Source organism: Anabrus simplex, chromosome 6 (assembly GCF_040414725.1).
Source record: "Anabrus simplex isolate iqAnaSimp1 chromosome 6, ASM4041472v1, whole genome shotgun sequence".
In the NCBI taxonomy this organism is placed as follows: Eukaryota; Metazoa; Arthropoda; class Insecta; order Orthoptera; family Tettigoniidae; genus Anabrus; species Anabrus simplex.
This window is the reverse complement of record NC_090270.1, coordinates 4,867,892-4,891,644: the sequence shown is the minus strand read 5'-3', so window position 1 is coordinate 4,891,644 and position 23,753 is coordinate 4,867,892. Positions and strand designations below refer to the sequence as shown.

Genomic DNA, 23,753 nt, shown 5'->3' with positions numbered 1-23,753 from the left:
GTACAGGTCTATATGCCTACTAGTTCAGCGGATGATGAAGAAATCGAAAGAATATATGAGGAGATAGAAGATTTAATACAATATGTAAAAGGTGACGAGAATCTAATTGTGATGGGAGACTGGAATGCAGTGGTAGGCCAAGGAAGAGAAGGTAGTACAGTAGGAGAATTTGGATTGGGACAAAGGAACGAAAGAGGAAGTCGGCTGGTTGAATTCTGCACTGATCATAATTTAGTCCTTGCCAATACTTGGTTCAAACACCACAAATGATGGCTGTATACGTGGACGAGACCTCGAGACACTGGAAGGTATCAAATAGACTTCATTATGATTAGGCAGAGATTCAGAAACCAGGTGTTGAATTGCAAAACTTTCCCAGGAGCAGACGTGGACTCTGACCACAAATTGTTGGTCATGAAATGACATCTGAAGTTGAAGAAATTGAAGAAAGGAAAGAATGCAAAAAGATATGATCTAGACAAGTTGAAAGAAAAGAATGTGAGGGATTGTTTCAAGGAACATGTTGCACAAGGACTAAATGAAAAGGCTGAAGGAAACACTATAGAGGAAGAGTGGAGAGTCATGAAAAATGAAGTCAGTAGGGCTGCTGAAGAAATTTTAGGAAGGAAGAAAGGATCAACTAAGAATCAGTGGATAACTCAGGATATACTAGACCTGATTGATGAACGACGAAAATACAAGAATGCTAGAAATGAAGAGGGCAGAAAAGAATACAGGCGATTAAAGAATGAAGTGGATAGAAAGTACAAGGTAGCTAAGGAAGAATGGCTGAAGGAGAAGTGCAAGGATGTCGAAGGTTGTATGGTTCTAGGAAAGGTAGTGCTGCATTCAGGAAAATCAAGGAAACCTTTGGAGAAAGGAAATCTAGGTGTATGAATATTAAGAGCTCAGGTAGAAAGCCACTTCTAGTGAAAAAAGAAGACAAAGCAGAAAGATAGCAGGAACATATCCGACAGTTGTATCAAGATAAAGAAGTAGATAATTTGGTTCTAGAACAAGAAGAGGCTGTTGATGCTGATGAAATGGGAGATCCAATTTTGATGTCAGAGTTTGACAGAGCTGTGAGTGACCTCAATAGGAACAAGGCTCCTGGAATTGATGACATTCCCTCTGAATTACTGACTGCCTTAGGAGAAACCAGCATCTCAAGTTTATTTCATTTAGTGTGCAAGATGTACGAAACAGGAGAAGTCCCATCCGATTTTCAGAAGAATGTTGTTATACCTATTCCCAAGAAAGCCGGTGCTGACAGGTGTGAAAACTACCGCACCATTAGTTTAGTATCTCATACCTGCAAAATTTTAACACCTATTATTTACAGAAGAATGGAAAAAGAAGTTGAAGCTGAGTTTGGAGAAGATCAATTTGGCTTCAGAAGAAATATAGGAACATGTGAAGCAATCCTGACTTTACGTCTGATCATAGAGGATCGAATCAAAAAGGACAAGCCCACGTACATGGCATTCGGAGATCTAGAAAAGGCATTCAATAATGTTGATTGGACCAAGCTATTTATGATTCTGAAGATGATAGGGATCAGATACCGAGAACGAAGAATTATCTACAGTCTGTATAAAAATCAGTCTGCAGTGATAAGAATCGAGGGCTTTGAAAAAGAAGCAGCAATCCAGAAAGGAGTGAGGCAAGGCTGCAGTTTGTCCCCTCTCCTTTTCAATGTTTACATAGAACAGGCAGTAAAGGAAATCAAAGAGAAATTTGGAAAGGGAATCACAGTCCAAGGAGAGAAAATCAAAACCTTGAGATTTGCCGATGATATTGTTATTTTATCTGAGACTGCAGAAGATCTTGAGAAATTGCTGAATGGTATGGATGAAGTCTTGGGTAAGGAGTACAAGATGAAAATAAATAAGTCCAAAACAAAAGTAATGGAGTGCAGTGGAACGAAGGCAGGTGATGCAGGAAATATTAGATTAGGAAATGAAGTCTTAAAGGAAGTAGATGAATATTGTTACTTGGGCAGTAAAATAACTAACAATGGCAGAAGTAAGGAGGACATAAAATGCAGACTAGCACAAGCAAGGAAGAGCTTTGTTAAGAAAAGAAATTTCCTCACTTCAAACATTGATATCGGAATTAGAAAGATGTTTTTGAAGACTTTTTTGTGGAGTGTGGCATTGTATGGAAGTGAAACATGGACGATAACTAGCTCAGAAAGAAAGAGAATAGAAGCTTTTGAAATGTGGCGTTACAGAAGAATGCTGAAGGTGAGATGGATAGATCGAATCACGAATGAAGAGATACTGAATCGAATTGGTGAGAGGAGATCGATTTTGCTAAATTTGACAAGAAGAAGAGTTAGAATGATAGGACACATCTAAAGACACCCAGGACTTGTTCAGTTGGTTTTTGGAGGAAGTGTAGGTGGTAAGAACGGTAGGAGTAGACCAAGGTATGAATGTGACAAGCAGATTAGAGCAGATGTAGGATGCAATAGTTACGTAGAAATGAAAAGGTTAGCACAGGATAGGGTGGCATGGAGGGCTGCATCAAACCAGTCTATGGTCTGATGACTCAAACAACAACAGGACACCTATGGAGTAAGGGTAAATTATTTGAAGAATTTGAGAAGGGGAAAGAGAAACACTAGAGCGTGATCTTGGAATTCAACTAAAAACCTTAAGAATGCAATAACATCATTAGTAGAATTGAATTCCCCCAAGCAAGAAGCAAACTACTGAACCCCGGTGAAGATGTGTCCGACGCTCAGATTCATTTCCTAATGGGGCACAAGTTTGTTGAGTAGCTACCGATTTTCTACCTTCTTCACCCTTGGAAGAATCCTCCTCATTAGCTATGTGTACCACAGAGGGCTGGTCGGTTTTGGGAGTAGCAGACCCAGTTAACAATTGACTAACCTTACTGGACATATCAGAAAGGTGTTCAACAAGATTACTTGCCTCCTTATCCTGAACTTCATTTAACAATAGATCACTAACTCTATGGTAAAAATGGAACAGTCTAGCTTGTACTCTTTTAAATTGATTTGGAGATGGATTACCTACTTCAAAAAAACTTACTACAGAAGCTAGCTCGGTGGTGTTGTCCGTGATAGTGGACAGAGCCTCATCAATGTCCTTCTCTCCCAAGGTTGGGAGACTAATAGGTAAACCTAATGATTCTTTGAGCTTGGTAGTATCTGCTGCAACCGTGCCTCCTGATTGAACATTTCTAATATCTAATTCATAGATCAATTCCTCCTTGCGCAAGTAGCCGGGATGGAGGACTTTGCGAGGGCCGGACATGATGACAAAAAATTTACAATTTTAGAAATTTGGAAAAATTCCAGTGACTGAGAAAATAGTTAGACTACAGATCAAATCCTATATTTAGCCTTCAAAGGGACTTAACAGAGACCCATTCAACCACGCTCTGCTACCACTTGTTACTGTGGTTGTTGGATCAGCAGAGGTGAAAGAAGGTGCCGGAGTGAATGGATCTAACTACCAAATCAAAGTTAATTTAAAACTGTAACAAGGTGATATTTTTTCCTCTCTTTCTTAAAAAAACAATAAGTAACAAGGTAAAAAAACGAGTCTAGGAAAGACAAGATTGGTGGTATAAACAGAACGTGGGCTTCAAGCCCTCACTTTACACTTCCTGAGCTACACGCTCAACCTTACTTAAGCGCAGAAATCCCCTAATGCCCAGAGCACATGCTCCCAAAATGTCAATGTCAAGCCTCCCAGAGGCACCTTTACAACACTTGAAAATAGCTGACACGCTCTCAGTTTTCCAGCCTCTTAAAGGCAATACCAGACTTTACAATTAATTGCCATCAAGGCACAACTTACAAAAATGACACAGGGGTATCTTGTACCCAACCTACTGGGCCTTAGCAGAAAAAGAACAGGTTAAGTAAATGGCCCAAAAAACTGAAATGAATGGAGGCATGTACTTGCACTCCTAAATACTCATTCTAAAACCTAAAAGGCACTAGGCCAATGAAACAGGGGCTATTCCCAAATTATCGAGGTGACTCGTATAAGAATAATTTAAGACATTATGGAAAAAGGAAAAGACCAGTTACAAATGCAGTCACCTCAAAACAATGTGAAGGGGAGCTTGAGAGGGTACAGCACTCTCTATCCCCAATTTACAATTAAAGATATTTACATAAGCCAGCAGAAAATTACATTGCAGATAAGTAGGTTACATCGTTAAAGTTTCGGACCTATCCCTCGGGTTAAACTGCGGAGCTAGCAAGAAATAAAGATGTTAAACGGCCATTACCTTTCTGAAGACCTACTGCCTGATGAAAGAGGCATCTCCAGCCCCCTACTTCACATACACACACTTAGTTAGATATTGATCAACTGGCCAAGAGCCGTGAAAATCCGCAGTTTATAAACCCTCGGGGAAAGTTTGAGGCCTTTCATGAATAATCAAGACACACCCGCAGAATTTTATTGGAGGATACAAATTTTACACTCAAAATCGAAGAAGAAAGACGTGATTGGTTGGAAATTAATTACAGAAATTCTTGATTGGTTAAATTCAAAACAGCCAGAAAGAAAGGAAAGATTTTGCCAACCCAAAAATGAATGAACGAAATTTAGTAAAGAGAAAACTTATGAATACAACATTTCTTCAAATAAAGTTCCTTCACTTCGCACCAGGGTGCATGATCATAGTTTTTTGTAGTGACCTCCTCAGAGGAAACGTTTAAATAGGTCTAGTTTCAAGTTCAGTGTTTCTCCTGTAGAGGAGTTTTAATTGGCGCAAGATTTAAATGTGCGGCGTAAAGATGTACCTCCCGATATAATAATAATAATAATAATAATAATAATAATAATAATAATAATAATAATAATAATAATAATAATAATAAATTATTTTCGCGAGGGAGTGTGGAAAATCTTTCATAAGACGCTTGTGAGAGTCCGCACTCAACAAGTGTGTGGAGATTCTTACCCACTAAAAACTCATGACGTTTATCTCCCCCCTGGAAACTGCTCTCGCATTACGTCAGGACGGATGTCATGCTTAATGGATCTTGCGCTTCATCTTCCTTCTTCTGCTTTACTGTCTGTCGTAATCATTCAGGTCCTTCTTTTTCTGATGCAGAATATTTTCTACGTAGACTGCCACCTGGTCCCAAGATTCTCGACTTCGTAGCATTTCTGACACGATCCCTCCTGGCGTCAATTCTCCCTGCATAACTCCTAAGCATCTTCTTTGTGGCAGCCAATGAACACACACAAAGAAAGTATGTAATACGTCATTGATATCACCGCAGTATATGCACACAGGACTAGTTGCTAGCCCTAGTCTATGAAGAAATTTTTGGAAGTATCCATGACCTGTCAAGAACTGTGTGAGATAGTAGTTCACTTCACCATGATTTCGGCCAACCCATACGCCCAGAGAAGGTATCAGTCTTTTCGTCCATTTCCCTCTAGAATCATCTTCCCATCTTGTTTGCCATCATTGCATTCTGCGACTAAGAGCCAAAGCCTTTGCCCTTTTCCTTCCTAGCTCTTCTTGTGTGAGCCAAATTTCTTGCCTTTCGAAGGCCAACAAGTCAATAGGAGCTACTGCTGCTTCTACTACTAATACTACTACTACTACTACTACTAACCACATGGCACTACAGCCCTTATTATTATTATTATTATTATTATTATTATTATTATTATTATTATTATTATTATTATTATTATTATTATTATTATTATTATTATTATTATTATTATTATTATTATTATTATTATTATTATTATTATTATTATTAGGATTTATTTTCCACTAATTGTAGTTACAATTTAGGGATGGTGAATGGAAAAAGGGCATAGCCCCTCATACACAAAAGTGCCTCCATCAACAAAAGATCCTTGGCTTACCAAGCAACTGCTGCTCAGCCTGAAGGCCTGCAGATTACGAGGTGTCGTGTGGTCGGCAGGACGAATCCTTTCGGCCGTTATTCTTGGCTTTCTAGACCGGGGCCGCTATCTCACCATCAGATAGCTCCTCAATTTTAATCACGTAGGCTGAGTGGACCTCGAACCAGCCCTCACGTCCAGGTAAAAGTCCCTGACCTGGCCAGGAATCGAACCCGGGGCCTCCAGGTGAGAGGCCGGCACGCTACCCCTACACCACGACGGGGCTGGCATAATAATAATAATAATAATAATGTTGACATGGCCCACAACAAGCAACTTGCATGCACTCTATAGTTTGACAGCAGTAGTGCCAGACCAGTAGCTTAGATCCTTTCTAACAGAACAAATATGACCTAGGCCCCCAAATCTCAATTGGTAGAGCAGCCAACGCGAAATCACAACGATGTGGGATTGGATCCCACTGGTGTCTGGTTGGCCATTTTAATTCTGTACTTAACATCTTTTCAGCATGTACTATGTACGCATAATATGACATAATAGGTTGAAAGTTGTTTTTGATGATGATGATGAGGATGATGATTCAGTTGAACTTCTAAGTCACAGAGAACCTGTTGTGAATATCAAGCCAGCTCCTGCATGACCTGTTCTCTCCATTAAAGAGCTCCTCAAAGTCAGATCTCTTTGCTCCAAACCACTTGTATTATCTCTTGTTGATTTCAAGAAGGCCTATGACTCAAGGAGTTACGTGTGGACTACGAGTCTCCTTCCATCATCAAACTCCAACCAACAGCTTTTCGCACTGGCAATCTGTAGATCCTTTGAGACTACTCTCTTCCTCAAGAGGGGAAACAGACTGCCCAGTAATGGTATTAGGCTGGGCAAATGATGTAGTCCCAATCTCAACATCACCCGCCTTGTGACTTGGAAATGTATCACTGAGGCACTGGGTACATGTGAAGAGTGAACGGATAACTACAAGTGTTGACCGTAGTCCTAAGATGCTGAAATAATATGTTAAACAATAACTGAACAGACAGGAGGAGGGCAGTCCAGGTCATGCGAGTCCATGAGTGTATTTTATAATTGAAGAGTTAATATTGTTTATTTATTTGATATGTTTTCTTTGTTTCCAGGACAGTAGCAGAGGCTCTGAAGCGAGGAGATCCAGTGGAAGCAGAAACTTTTGACTGTGTCACAATTTACTTCAGTGATATTGTTGGTTTCACCGAGCTCTCGGCTGACAGCACTCCACTCCAGGTGTGTACATGTCCTTGTGTCCTCTCTGTATATGAGACCTGCAGTACTGTGTGGGAACTGATGTAAGGAGTTCTCATTTTGAGCAGCTTAAATGCAATGATTGAGATTCAGTCACAGCCAGTTTGTAGGAACAGGAGTGGGCCCTTAGGGGTACAGGGACACATGCCCAATCAAGTTTTTGCACTCAGAATTTCAGGAAATAATTTATAATTTAGTTGGGCTACAGCCAAACAACAGAATTATTTCCACAAATATTATCATGACAAAATGTTATATTCTTAACTGGATTACAGATTTTGGCAGGTATTTAAACCCACCATGTCTTTAAGCACGAAGAGAGGATACCTTTTGTATTTAAAGAGACAAGCTGTTGCTGTCAGCGTGGCAATGACTGCAGGAACCTTGCGAGGCGAGTGGCAGGTGAACTGTGCAGCTCTGGACACCAGATCGTCTTGTGCCCGAACGATGCGCATGCGCATTAGAACACAGTGTTTGAAGATGATGAATGTCCATGACAGCTGTGGGCTTGTGTGGGTGAGCGGGCGACGGGGGATGCTTCAGGTTGGGCACTCGATCCTTGAGGACGTCTGCAGCGCATGCGCATAGAGCAAATAAGGATGATAGGAAAAACTTAAAACGGTCCACCTTTTCAATACAAAAAGTTATATTTTATTTATAACATGTATTTGAACTTGGAACTAGTTTCGACGCTGTGTTTGCGTCATCATCAGCCAAAATGGGAAACAGGCAAGCATGTAGGCATTTATGTTACACAAGGCGTTACATTAAACAATACACATCTTACAAGGAGATAAAAATAGGGACGAATATAGGAAACAAATGAATCGTTGAGAAAACAAAAGTTATACAAATTAAAAATGACCTTAACCACACATCTTGCAGTGCGAAAGTGTTCTTCTTGAATGATTCCTGAATGTAAAACACACGCGCACACATTTCTGAGGAGCCAGCAGGCAGGACAAAGTAAAGTGAAACCTTAAGAGTTCTTCTGAGAAGAGTTCATCATTTTTCTATGTTCCGACTAACTAATGAAGTCTCCCTTGAGTTCCTGATAAACATATACAACAGGAAATTCTCCTTCACTCTCCACACTAGCTATAAAGAACAGCGGTAAAATTTTAAATATTGCGCAGAGACGTGAAAGCATGATTTTGAACATGATATAACTCCTTCAGATAACCCAGTTTTTACACAAGGTGTTACATTAATTAATACACATCTTACGAGGAGATAAAAACAGGGACGAATGTGGAAACACATGCATCGTTGAGAAAGCAAAGTTATACATATTAAAAATAAGCTTAACCACACAACTTGCAGTGCGAAAATATTTGCCTTGAATGATTCCTGAATACAAAACGCACGCGCACACACTTCTAAAGAGCCAGCAGGCAGGAAAAAGTAAGGTGAAACCTTGAGAGTTCTTCTGAGAAGAGTTCATCATTCTTTCTATGATCTGACTAACTAATGAAGTCTCCCTTGAGTTCCTGATAAACATACACAACAGGAAAGTTAAACAATACACATCTTACAAGGAGATAAAAAACAGGGAAAGTTATACATATTAAAAAATAACCTTAACCACATATCTTGTAGTGCGAAAATATTCGTCTTGAATGATTCCTGAATACAAAACACACGCACATACATTTCTGAAGAGCCAGGAGGCAGGAAAAAGTAAAGTGAAACCTTAAGAGTTCTTCTGAGAAGAGTTCATCATTTTTTCTATGTTCCGACTAACTAATGAAGTCTCCCTTGAGTTCCTGATAAACATACACAACAGGAAATTCTTCTTCACTCTCAACAATAGCTATAAAGCTATAAAGATCAACGGTAAATTTATAGCTATTGTTGAGAGTGAAGAAGAATTTCCTGTTGTGTATGTTCATCAGGAACTCAAGGGAGACTTCATTAGTTAGTCGGAACATAGAAAAAATGATGAACTCTTCTCAGAAGAACTCTTAAGGTTTCACTTTACTTTTTCCTGCCTCCTGGCTCTTCAGAAATGTATGTGCGTGTGTTTTGTATTCAGGAATCATTCAAGACGAATATTTTCGCACTACAAGATATGTGGTTAAGGTTATTTTTTAATATGTATAACTTTCCCTGTTTTTTATCTCCTTGTAAGATGTGTATTGTTTAACTTTCCTGTTGTGTATGTTTATCAGGAACTCAAGGGAGACTTCATTAGTTAGTCAGATCATAGAAAGAATGATGAACTCTTCTCAGAAGAACTCTCAAGGTTTCACCTTACTTTTTCCTGCCTGCTGGCTCTTTAGAAGTGTGTGAGCGTGCGTTTTGTATTCAGGAATCATTCAAGGCAAATATTTTCGCACTGCAAGTTGTGTGGTTAAGCTTATTTTTAATATGTATAACTTTGCTTTCTCAACGATGCATGTGTTTCCACATTCGTCCCTGTTTTTATCTCCTCGTAAGATGTGTATTAATTAATGTAACACCTTGTGTAAAAACTGGGTTATCTGAAGGAGTTATATCATGTTCAAAATCATGCTTTCACGTCTCTGCGCAATATTTAAAATTTTACCGCTGTTCTTTATAGCTAGTGTGGAGAGTGAAGGAGATTTTCCTGTTGTATATGTTTATCAGGAACTCAAGGGAGACTTCATTAGTTAGTCGGAACATAGAAAAATGATGAACTCTTCTCAGAAGAACTCTTAAGGTTTCACTTTACTTTGTCCTGCCTGCTGGCTCCTCAGAAATGTGTGCGCGTGTGTTTTACATTCAGGAATCATTCAAGAAGAACACTTTCGCACTGCAAGATGTGTGGTTAAGGTCATTTTTAATTTGTATAACTTTTGTTTTCTCAACGATTCATTTGTTTTCTATATTCGTCCCTATTTTTATCTCCTTGTAAGATGTGTATTGTTTAATGTAACGCCTTGTGTAACATAAATGCCTACATGCTTGCCTGTTTCCCATTTTGGCTGATGATGACGCAAACACAGCGTCGAAACTAGTTCCAAGTTCAAATACATGTTATAAATAAAATATAACTTTTTGTATTGAAAAGGTGGACCGTTTTAAGTTTTTCCTATCATCCTTCTCAGTTCAATACGGACAAAAAATGAAATTCTTAGGTTTAAATAGAGCAAATAACACATAACGAGAAATATCCACGCTTTACAAACATCAGTGTAGCCAATTCACCAATTCTGTAACTAAAGTAAATCTAATAATATTTTAGTTATGTTTATTTAAAAAATGCGTTCGTATTGCTCCTGCAGGGATTTAGTTGTTTTCAGATGTTTGAATTATTAAAATGAGTTATCTTAAATGAGGTTACCATGTTTGTATGTTTGTTTGTATAGCTGATATAAGTTATATCATATAACCAAGTGACCAATAATTAGCAACAGTTACATTTTGTTCCGGCACTTATATGCGTTCTCTTTTGCTCAAGGTGCTACTGATAAGTTGGTTACAATAACATTGGGTGTGACGTGAATTCTCTTCAGTGTTATAATTTGTGTGAGTTAATTGAAAAGCAATAAAATTTTGAGACCAGAGTTCGTGCCAAGAGTTTAGGACCACCGCGACCTGATATGATTATTGTGCAGCAGACGGAAGGAAAAAACAGGAATTTCAACAGAAAATTTAAGTGGTATGTATGCTAAAGCAAAATGGTTACATGGATGCAAAGAGAGAAATTCATTTTCTTGTTTTCCTTGCATTCTATTCGGTGGTGACAATGCATGGAGCACAACAGGTGTCCAAGATTTAAAGCATTTGAATGAAAAAACACAGTGAATCGAAGAAACATTTAAACAACGAAATGGATCTCGCACTTCTAGGTGAGCTGGACATAAGGATGAAACTTGATAGTGAGTTCAGACTTTCACTTCGTAAACAGCATGAACAGGTCGATAAAAATATATATATTTTATCTCGTCTGATTAATTGTCTGAAATTCTGCGGTGTGTTTGAACTTGCACTCGGCAGCCATGATGAATCAACCGATTCAAACAATCCTGGAATATTCTGCGGTTTAGTTGACTTTGTAGCTAGCTTGGATATGGCAATGAAAGAACATTTAGAATCTGGAACACTTTTTAAGGGTATGTCGAAGACGATACAGAACGATATACTTTATGCTATGCTCGAAGTATGTCATACTTTTATAATGAAAGAAATTAGTGCTGCTAATTACTTAGCCATCCAAGCAGATGAAACAACCGACAATGCAATGAAAATGTAGGTGGTGCTTATATTCCGCTATCATATAAATGGCAAAATACATGAGCGTTTTTGGGGTTTCTTTCTGGTACCCAGTCATACAGCTGAAGGTGTAAGCTCTGTGATTTTTAGTGAACTAAGTAAGTTGGGTATTGACAAAACCCCTGAAAAACTAATTTGTCAAACATCTGATGGGGCTAGTGTAATGAGTAATGCGCAGATTGGTGTACAAGCATGCATAAAGGAAGAATATAATGAAGCTAATTTTGCTCATTGTTATGCTCATGTAGGAAATTTGATTATGCAGAAAGCCACGTCCGATGTAAAAGAAGTGAAGATATTTTTCAGTGATATTCAGGGAATTTCCCCCTTTTTCAGCTGCTCTAATAAATGCACCAAACTACTAGATACAGTTGTAATGCGCCGTTTGCCGAAAACACCTCCAACATGTTGGAACTTTCAGACCCGCATTGTCAATACAGTGTTGAAAAACAGAGACATCCTGATTGAATGTTTCCAAACAATATGCGAAATAGAGACAGATCAAAACACTGTAGGATAAGCTTCTGGATTTATCAGATTCATATATTGGCTGAATTTCTTCCATAGAGTAATGCCTCATGTTGATATACTGTTCTCCGAAATTCAGATGCATAATATTGACCCTGTCTTGGTATCTGAATTTCTAGCGAACTTTGTTAATAATATCAGAAGCATTCGCTCTGATTTAGAGGAAACTGATGACTATGAAGCTCCAGTTCTTCCTAAGTGGCAGCAAACTTTCCAGCAACAAAAACAAATCGCTGCTTTGGAAACATGTGATACTACTTTACTACATGGAGAAGAGCGATTTTTGTTTCACAGGCCATTTATCAGCTGCCAACCTTTTTCAGGTATCAAGTTTTGGAGAATTTTATACTCGCTTTCCGGAAAAAGACTTCGCGTCAACCGCAAACATGTACCCAAAAATGAAGAAAACCAGGCTCAGGATCGAATTTCAAATGTTATATTCCAGGGTAGATGAGCGTGTGGCAGATGGTGCTGCGGCACTATGCGGGACACGTTCAATGAATGCATTAGGTTACTGAGCATCATTGTTACAATCCCGATGTCGACAGTGGAAAGTGAAAGGTGTTTCTCTACTCTAAATCGAATAAAGACCTTCTTGAGGAATATGATGAGCCAAGACAGACTAACGGCCGTGGCGATGCTTTCAGTTGAATGTAAAATGGTACGTTCGATTCCCCACTTCAACCAGCGAGTTATCGAAGTATTTGCTCAAGCAAAGGATCAAAGAATGGACTTCATCTATAAATAAGAAGGTTAGTGTATTCATTATTACTTGACGTGTAGGGGAACAGGTTATAAATGAAATGTGGATCAGCTTATCTCTCGCCATTTAGCTCAGTGAAATAACACTTGACCCGAAATGGAGAGGTCATGGGTCCATGTCCTGGTGCCTTTCACCCCATCTTTCACTGTCTTTTTCCTTGGTGTTAATATCTAACTGTAAACAGGATAAGCTGATCTACAAGTCAGTTGTTAGTGTATTTATTCACATGCGCATTAGTGTTATATTTGCAACCGATACCTTAAGTTTCTACTTGACTCTCTATATTATTTTATAAGTTGTGCCCCGCCAGATAATTTGGCCATGGGCCACCACTGCTTCTACATGACCTGCCCAGTCTCCCAAATATTGGTAACCAGTATGGAGAGTGTTCTTCGATCTTATTGGTCAACACTTAAAAAAGTTTTCAAATTACAACCTGTCATTCCTATTCATTTTGCTTATTTGCAAATATAATGCTTAGTTAGCTCTCGGTGATTATGGTGGTGATGGAAGTGCTACTAGGTAATCATCCTCTCTGAACAAATGAAGGGAGGGAGAAGGGGGAATTAAAATAAAACAAAAATTAATTTTTCAATGAAGGAATTCCAAAATGAATTACACGACAAAACAAAAACCTACAATATTAAGGTGGAAATTTTTTGAACGAATCAAAAGGGAATGCGAGTAACAGTACACTTGATTAATCCACTGTCGCACATAAAGCAGATGACGTAGATGTTGATTCCCATAGGGAACCTGAAATATTTGTCCCGAATGAGTAAATTTATAATACCAATGTAGTTGGTCCATTATTGGATATTATAAATTCTCCAGCTAACTCATTCCTGGTTGCTAGCGTTTCACCCCAGTGTGCTAAGTTGGTAAATAGCACACCCACCAAGACGCCCCTTGTCTCTCACAGTGCATTGCCACCGATGGTGGCTTAAATTAGCCTACACAGTGGCCTCCATGGTATGCACTAGCCATGCATCTTGGTGGGTGTCCTATACCAACTGACGAGCCCAATTGAGCACACTGGGGCGAAACACTGGCAACCAGGAATGAGTTAGCTGGAGAATTTATAATGTCCAATAACGGACCAACTATATTGGTATCATAAAGCAGATGACGAGATCAGCACTAGTCGCATCATCGGCTAGTAAGCGTTCAAGTGTCTCCTACAGGCCAAGGCTCTGTCTTAGGCCAACTCTGTGAAGATGTGGGCCACAGTGAATTCGGCACCACAAGAACACACTGGGGGGAGGTCTTCTCTCTTTAGGAGATAACAGTGCATAGATCATAAAGGACCTATCCTCAGCCTCTCTCCGTGAAGGCCCCAAAGAGGACCACCACACAGTAGTTGTCTTCTTAATTGACATCAACTAGTTGGGAATTTGGATAGCTAGCCACTCCAATTTCCAGATGCCAAGATAGTTCAACGTAGCTGAGAACAAATATATTTAGCAGGTGCATTGGTAGGTCCTGGAGGTAAAAGTACCGCGTCCTTTGTAGCTTCATCCACATGTTCGTTTCCTACAATCCCAACATGGCTTGGAAGCCACGCGAAAGTAATTTTGATGCCAGCGTCACTTAACCTGGCTAGAAGGTCATGAATCTGCTACAGCAGTGGGTGTTGCGACAAATATGTGCTAATGGACTCCAGAGAATTTAACAAGTTGGTACACATGAGAAAATGGTTTCTTTCATCACCCAGCACAAACTGCAAAGCTTCTAAGGCAATATAAAGCTCCACATGCTACATACACTAGGTAACTTCATGCTATATTATCGGTGACAAAAGAGCAATCCACATCTTTTCTGATGTTAGAACCATCTGTAAAAATATGTCTCATGCCTGGATACGGGTGAACAAAGTTCTGGAAATACCTCTGATGAACAGAGGCATCTGTGTTCTCTTTGGGTCCATGCAGCAGATCTAGCCTACAGTAGATCTGGTCGCGGAACCAACCACATAGGTACCTCACTAGAAGTCCTATTTCATTCTCTTGAAAAACAGGAATTTGTTTTATGATGGATGGATATAGTCTAATTCTGGTAAGTGCTATTAATCTTATTTAAGTGTTTGTGTCCTCATTATGACTCCAAGAGTTGAAACAGGTCCACTAATGTTAAATAAATAATCTCTTTAGATTATAATATTGTGTATTGATTAGGTCGTTGATCTATACATATTTTTTCTTAAATTATTATTGTTACAAATATAGGTTGTCAGCACTGAGTAAACTGTATTTTATTGCTGGAGACAACATTTTCATTCCATAAATGTAATTTGTTGTGCTTAGGGAAACCTATCTGCTGTTATTTTTAATAATATAATTTACTGTCTTCAGAGTTCAATGAAGTCTCATTTTTGATTTATTTTCAGGAGTGCTTAAGACAATTTCATAATGTACATTATCTTAAGCTATTTTTTTATTTGGTTTTCAATTCAGATATTTTAGACTTGAACGTGGCGCGTATATGTGTAAATAATGTGGATAACTTTTGTTGTGTAGGCGGAGAAGTGAAAAACATGAATTAATAAGGACAGCTTATTACTCTAGCTGTAAAGTAAATAAGTACCACACGTGTGCAGTAAATCTCTGTGGTTGTTGGAGGACATTCCAAGAGTTAGGTTGTATATGTCCCTCTCTCTGTTAGGTCATCAGCCCAGAGGCTGGTTGGATCCTCAAATAGCACCACCAAAAGCTATGCAGTTATAGGGAAACCACAAAAACCAATGGCACAGCCCAAATGAGGTGTACTAGGAACACTCCTGTGAATAGGTAAATGGATAAGAGTTGACTGGCTGGAGTTCAATATGTACACATAGCTAATATTTACTTGAATTTGACTATTTTGTTGACCAGTATCCTCTGACACAAAACAACTTTTCAATAATTTTCATACCCACCCAGTTTTGAAAGAATTATGTCCACCTACTCATTTGCACCGTTCAAAATCTAATGTTCAGAATGATGACGTTGTTCTATGATTGACGGTAAGTCAATGCTCAGTGCGAAAACCATATCTCATTTGAACATGGAACATTCTATCTCTATACCAATGTCGGAAACTCGGACGAACACTACACAAGTTTGATATCCATTTCGGGCGTCACTGAAGTCGGATGGAACGGAAGTGAAAAACTCTCTTGTACTCGAGATACCATGACTGTCATTGACATGGCATCATTACTCTGCAAAGAAGCAAATCATGCATTGACAGGCTAGAAGATAGTCGTCCACATGACATACAAAAATGATTGTCACCCACATTTATACACCAATAAATAATAAGACAACTCAGAGAAAGTTGTGTTTTATGACAAACTGCAAATATTTATAATAATAATCTGAATTTTGACCTGAAATTATTGCTTGATGACTCAGATGTGCACACAAGTGAAGGCAGAAACTTGAGTGGACTGAAGCTGGTAATACAGACTTCTTGAGAATTGATACACAATGTATTTATTTTGTCACTATGGACCTTGTTGTAATGAGCAATGGGCAAGGCCAATTTTGGCATTTTATGGAGAGCGACATGTTTAACTCATTTTAGATTCCATGAGCAATATTCTGCAGTTTAGTAAAAGAAAAACCTATTAATACGAAATGACCATCAGGTTCGATACTGAAATCAGTGAAATCAGCTGATGCATAAGAATTGGAAAGTCCAAGATAATGTTAATAGTTCACATCATCATGGCATTCCATCAGCAAGCAACAGCCTACTTAGGATGTGAACACGGCCTACCTTGGAAGCAGCAATCACATGGTGTCAATCCCATCATCTACCTAGTTTTTAATAATGGTTAGTGTTATTAGGTGCTGGGTTCAATTCCCGGCACTGCCAGAAATATAAGAACGGCAGGAGGGCTCATAAATGCACTGAGGGTGTGCTTGAAAAGAGCTGCAGCACCACAGGTTGAGGAATGTAGGCAGAAGACATTGTTCAGGTAAGTACTGTTGCCTTTCATTTACATGTCCATAGTTAGCAGCGTTCAGTAATTATAATATTGGAGATCTGATCATGTACAACTTGAAAATAAATATCCTTTTGAATAATTTGTGCTTTTTCTCCCTCAGTTGCACATTCATTTTCTGGAACTATCAACAACTTCCTTTCTCAAAAATGTAATTTCATATGAATAATATGCAACAAATTAAGTAACCCTCTCTTGTAGCAACTACTCCTCTACTTCACAATGTGGTGTACGGGTGGCTCCCGCCCACATCTGAGGTCCTCAATTGAGGAGGCAACCATGGTCGAGAATAATGGCTGAGACGATTCTTTGCGCTGACCACATGACTCCTCGTAATCTGCAGGCATTTGGGCTGAGCAGTGGCCGCTTAGTAGGAAATGGCCGTTCGGGGTTTAGTTTGGACTATGATACTGAGTAAATCATTCTTAATCTTGACAGTAATTTTTTTACAATTTTGAACTTGCGTAATTATTTTAATTTGGTTGAAAATCATTTGTAATTCAAATGTTTTGTATAGCACTACCATAATAATTAAGTGTATTGTACAATTTTTACAAATTAAGACTGACATGTTAGAAACACATAATGCAATATCAAAAAATTCTAAATAGTTGACACATTGCTAGATCAGATTCGCCTCATCCAACCAACAATTACTTTTTAGTAATGGGTGACAACATGAGCAAACTGTTTTTATTTCATCCATTTACCCTCCAGGGTTGGTTTTTCCCTCGGACTCAGTGAGGGATCCCACATCTACCACCTCAAGGGCAGTGCCCTGGAGCATGAGACATTTGGTCGTGGATAAAACTGGGGAGGAGGACCAGTATGGAAGGATGCAGCTGTGGCCATAAGTTAGGTACCATCCTGGCATTTGCCTTGAGGAGAAGTGGGAAACCATGGAAAACCACTTTGAGGATGCCATCCTCTGCATGTCCACCAGCAACACTAGGACAAGCCAACCAGTAGCTGGTAAATGGGATAAGAACTAGGGCCACCCTAAGAAAATGGAGCTATGTACGAAATAGTGCATGAGAGTGCAGTGCTTTTCAAGATCTGGACACTCAATATAAAGTCGGTGACAAGCCTTCAGTCAGATACGACCACCATCTGTAATGATAGAGGCATAGACAAAGAAGTTAAATTTTGATGTTAAATATTTAAAGTAGGACAAAAACAAGCTTGCCTTGGTGGTACACTTCTTGGGAAATACCATACTCTTTGACTGCTATCGACATATTTGTCAACCTATTCCCTGGACGTGACGTATGACTTGTTTTCTCCTTGACTTAGAGCGCTTCTGGCCATCAGCCGAAGTGTCTCCTACAGTCCTGCTTGCCTTCTTTGGTGTAAGATCGTTTGACTGTGAAGCCAACATGGCAGTTCGTGAAAAAATTAGCACACTGAGATGCGAAATATTTTACTTGTATCGCTTGCTGTTCCTATCGTGGATTTATCCATGCTATTTCCCGACTCTCCCTTTGAGTCACTGTTTCGGGATTACATCGAGTCTCTGCACTCTACCTGGCTAATACAGGTATTTATCATTTCTAGGCTGCTATAGTTATGTGGGCATATTAATTATATTTTATTCCGCTAACTTTACATTTCATTTTACTGTAGGTTTCCATTTACTTTTGTGTGCAATTTTTTTCTTGTCATATAAACCTGTGAGGGTGGAGAATGATATTGGTCTGTTGTGTGATTGGTTTGTGTATGAGTGATACATACATACATACATACATACATACATACATACATACATACATACATACATACATTATCATTATAGACTGTTATGCCTTTCAGCGTTCAGTCTGCAAGCTTCTGAGAATTTACTAAACATCGCCACAATCCTCGATTTGCAACTAGTGTTGTGGCTTCATTTAGTTCCATACCTCTTATCTTTAAATCATTAGAAACTGAGTCTAACCATCATCGTCTTGGTCTCCCTCTACTTCTCTTACCCTCCATAACAGAGTCCATTATTCTCCGAGGTAGCCTATCCTCCTCCATTCGCCTCACATGACCCCACCACCGAAGCCGGTTTATGCGTACAGCTTCATCCATCGAGTTCATTCCTAAATTAGCCTTTATCTCCTCATTCTGAGTAACCTCCTGCCATTGTTCCCACCTGTTTGTACCAGCAATCATTCTTGCTACTTTCATGTCTGTTACTTCTAATTTATGAATAAGATATCCTGAGACCACCCAGCTTTCGCTCCCATAAAGCAAAGTTGGTCTGAAAACAGACCGATGTAAAGATAGTTTCATCTGGGAGCTGACTTCCTTCTTACAGAATACTGTTGCTCGCAACTGCGAGCTCACTACATTAGCTTTACTACACCTTAATTCAATCTCACTTACTATATTACCATCCTAGGAGAACACACAACCTAAATACTTGAAATTATCGACCTGTTCTAGCTTTGTATCACCAATCTGACATTCAATTCTGTTGAATTTCTTACCTACTGACATCAATTTAGTCTTCGAGAGGCTAATTTTCATACCATACTCATTGCACCTATTTTCAAGTTCCAAGATATTAGATTGCAGGCTTTCGGCACGGTCTGCCATTAAGACCAAGTCGTCAGCATAGGCCAAACTGCTTACTACATTTCCACCTAACTGAATCCCTCCCTGCCATTTTATACCTTTCAGCAGATGATCCATATAAACTACGAAGAGCAAAGGTGAAAGATTACAGCCTTGTCTAACTCCTGTAAGTACCCTGAACCAAGAACTCATTCTACCATCAATTCTCACTGAAGCCCAATTGTCAACATAAATGCCTTTGATTGATTTTAATAATCTACCTTTAATTCCATAGTCCCCCAGTATGGCGAACATCCTTTCCCTCAGTACTCTGTCATATGCTTTCTCTAGATCTACGAAACATAAACACAACTTCCTATTCCTCTCGTAGCATTTTTCAATTACCTGGCGCATACTGAAAATCTGATCCTGACAGCCTCTCTGTGGTCTGAAACCACACTGGTTTTCATCCAACTTCCTCTCAACGACTGATCGCACCCTCCCTTCCAAGATGGCAGTGAATACTTTGCCTGGTATACTAATCAATGAGATACCTCGATAGTTGTTGCAATCCTTCCTGTTCCCTTGCTTATAGATAGGTGCAATTACTGCTTTTGTCCAATCTGAAGGTACCTTACCAACACTCCATGCTAATCTTACTACTCTACGAAGCCATTTCATCCCTGCCTTCCCACTATACTTCACCATTTCAGGTCAAATTTTATCTATTCCTGCTGCTTTATGACAATGGAGTTTATTAACCATCCTTTCCACTTCCTCAAGCGTAATTTCACCATCATTTTCTTCCTCCCCATGAGCTTGCTGTTAGCAAGACCACCAGGAAGATTTCCTTTTAGGTTGAGAAGATGTTCAAAATATTCCCTCCACCTGTCCAGTGATTCCCTGGGATCTATTATGAGTTCACCTGAATTACTCAAAACACTGTTCATTTCCTTTTTCCCTCCCTTCCTAAGATTCTTTATTACTGTCCAGAAAGGTTTCCCTGCTGCTTGACCTAGCCTTTCCAGGTTATTACCAAAATCTTCTCATGACTTCTTTTTGGATTCAACAACTATTTGTTTCGCTCTGTTTCTTTCATCTACGTACAAATCCCTGTCTGCCTCAGCCCTTGTTTGGAGCCATTTCTGATAAGCCATCTTTTTACGTTTACAGGCTGCTCTCACTTCATCATTCCACCAAGATGTTCGCCTTTTCCCATCTTTACACACAGCTGTTCCTAGGCATTCCCTTGTTGTTTCTACTACAGCATCCCCGTATGCCACCCATTCACTTTCTATATCCTGAACCTGCTTACTGTCTACTGTTCGAAACTTCTCACTAATCATATCCATGTACTTCTGTCTAATTTCCTCGTCCTGGAGATTTTCTACCCTTATTCGTTTGCAGACAGATTTCACTTTCTCTACCCTAGGCCTAGAGATACATAGTTCACTACAGATCAGATAGTGGTCTGTATCATCAAACAATCCGCGAAAAACTCGTACATTCCTAACAGATTTCCTGAATTCAAAGCAGGATGCTGCCCTACTTGCACATAGTCCAAGTAAGGATCTCTCCTCTAACAGGTTATGGACCACCGGTGAATTGTATAGTCCTAGCCGCCTGAGCACAAGGAGGGCCACGACTCAGAATATGTCCGAGATGCCCACTCCCATTCCATAGCAACTGGTATCCCGACTCTCAGGACCACTTACTAGGCCACTCAGCCGTTGCCCATGGTTCACGAACTAGGACGTGACTACAGTGACCCACAAACATGAACCATGTATGAGTGATATGCTATTTTTAAACCTTCCACGTTTGGTCATTCATCGATTTCTTTCTTGGCCAAGCTCTTGATGTGTGATGCTGTGTTTTCCAATGAAATTGAAATAATAAATAAGGTAGTTCAACCTATTCAATACAAATAAATACGAAATGTAGTGTTACATTCCTATTGAATTATAAGTGGAAGTGGTACCAGTTTTGACCCCAATCTGATCAATCATTCAATCAATATGATCTGCATTTACGGCAGTCGCCCAGGTGGCAGATTCCCTATCTGTTGCTTTCCTAGCCTTTTCCGAAAGGATTTCAAAGAAATTGGGAATTTATTGAACATCTCCCTTGGTAAGTTATTCCAATCCCTAACTCCCCTTGCTATAAACGAATATTTGCCCCAGTTTGTCCTCTTGAATTCCAACTTTATCTTCATATTGTGATCTTTCCTACTTTTATAAACGCCATTCAAACTTATTCGTCTACTAATGTCATTCCACGCCATCTCTCCGCTGACAGCTCGGAACATACCACTTAAACTGTATATAGGATAATATCTTTTGTTTATTTCCACCTATTCAATACATTACAAGAAGTTGGCATTTACTTTAAAACATTATTCAGATGAGACATGTTTCGCCTCTCACTTCTGAGGCATCTTCAGTCATTATCAAAAACCTTATTATTTTACCAGGCATCTGGTTACAGATATTCAAAAATGTGTTTGATGATTATAAGAGAGGTAAAATTTACGTTAGTTATAAACATGTTCATGAAGTAACTAAAAATCTAATATATTGATAAAAACATATGTAGTTCTTTGTTGAATAGGACTTGTTTGATTGTACTATAGTAAAAGAAGGTGGCTTGAAGCCGTAGTCATTAATAGATGTCTAATACATAGTGGAAGGCATAAAATATCAGTTCTATGAGAATATACCTTACATTCAAATGATACTAGAAACTAGTGGATTCAAAGGTAGTAAATATAAAATGTTCAATGAAATAACTATAGATCTAATAAAATGATAAACACATATGTAGTTCTTTGTTAATTAGGACGTCGTAAGATTGTACGGCTTAAAGCCGTAGTCATTAATAGATGTCTAATACATAGTGGAAGGCATATGAAAACAGTTCAATGAGAATATATAATACAAACAATTGATACATAAAAACTGGTAGATTCATAAGAGGTACATTTAAAAATGAAGGCGTCATGTGACTATAAAAGACAGTTGATGGTTTAAAGCCGTAGTCAAAGTTTGAAATGTAGGTCAAATAACTGCTAAATATATGGTAAAAAGATAAAAGTCAAAATATACAGCTTAGTATAAAAAATATGAAGGAAAAACATTCCAATTGCTTGACAAAAGTTATTTGACGTTGGTATGCGTTTGTCCGTGATATTTATTGGTCAACATTTCGTACGTTATTTTAGATTTATTCGGCAAGATTGCATTGACAAGAAGTTCACCAGATGTTTATAGTTGGCCTAATTTGTAAAAAGAAAGTTGCAGAGATGATGATGGGTGGAAATTCTCAACGTTGGTATGGTTTTCTGACGTGAAGGTTGGAAAGCTGTTGTATTCTTCTTCGATGACAATATATTTTATAAAACGTTGATTTTAAATAATTTATACTTTTGAAGGGTATTATGGAAGTTTGATGAAGCTGTTGAATTAATGTTGTTATGGAATGGTTCTGAAATGAAGAAAAAACTGTAGTTAATTTTGACGAATGAAAGAAAACATGGGAAGGTTTTGTTTAAGTGTTGTTAGTGAGAAAATGTTGGTGCTTACCTATGGCGTTGTAGGCCCATTTAACAAGCTGTGTGAGGCGCTATTAGGATACTAATGGTCACTAACGGTTTTTACTCCTTGTGTTGTACGTATGTCGTCTGGCTAGAGGGGGGTGGGTAGGAGGGGGCGGAGTTGTAGGCTTGTGATTCGTGAACGGGAGGGAGTTGTGAATGGTAGGGGAAGCGGAGGGCGTGTATCATTTATTGGTGTATGAATGGCGCGTGGAGGGGAATTACGTAAGATGGGAGGGGGAGGGGGGTATGATGTATTTGTTGACGTAGGGGTGTTTGTTGATACTGTTTTGAAAATATTAAAAAACTTTTTGTCCTGAAGATTTACATTATTGAATAATGTTACTATTTGGTCATATAAAGGGCTTCTATTGTCTATTGGATCATTTAAATTCTTATTAGCATTGAATTTTTGGTCCAAAAATATGTATAAATTTTCGAATCCGGTCATAAGTCTACCTTTTTTTATTGTTTTTAAAATTTGAAGGTCCTGTTCAATTGTGGTAAAGTTGTGCCCCATCATCATTTCCACCCATCATCATCTCTGCAACTTTCTTTTTACAAATTAGGCCAACTATAAACATCTGGTGAACTTCTTGTCAATGCAATCTTGCCGAATAAATCTAAAATAACGTACGAAATGTTGACCAATAAATATCACGGACAAACGCATACCAACGTCAAGTAACTTTTGTCAAGCAATTGGAATGTTTTTCCTTCATATTTTTTATACTAAGCTGTATATTTTGACTTTTATCTTTTTACCATATATTTAGCAGTTATTTGACCTACATTTCAAACTTTGACTACGGCTTTAAACCATCAACTGTCTTTTATAGTCACATGACGCCTTCATTTTTAAATGTACCTCTTATGAATCTACCAGTTTTTATGTATCAATTGTTTGTATTATATATTCTCATTGAACTGTTTTCATATGCCTTCCAC

At 38.7% G+C, this 23,753-nt stretch overlaps 1 protein-coding gene across 1 annotated transcript in view; it reads left to right on the top strand.

The window, feature by feature from the left end:
• The window catches only part of Gyc32E (Guanylyl cyclase at 32E), a 533,171-nt gene that overhangs the window by 461,782 nt on the left and 47,636 nt on the right, over positions 1–23,753 (top strand). Inside the window, exon 16 of the mRNA XM_067149664.2 lies at positions 7,016–7,139. Coding sequence (XP_067005765.2) covers positions 7,016–7,139 — 124 coding nt within the window. The remainder of the gene's footprint in view (positions 1–7,015; positions 7,140–23,753) is intronic.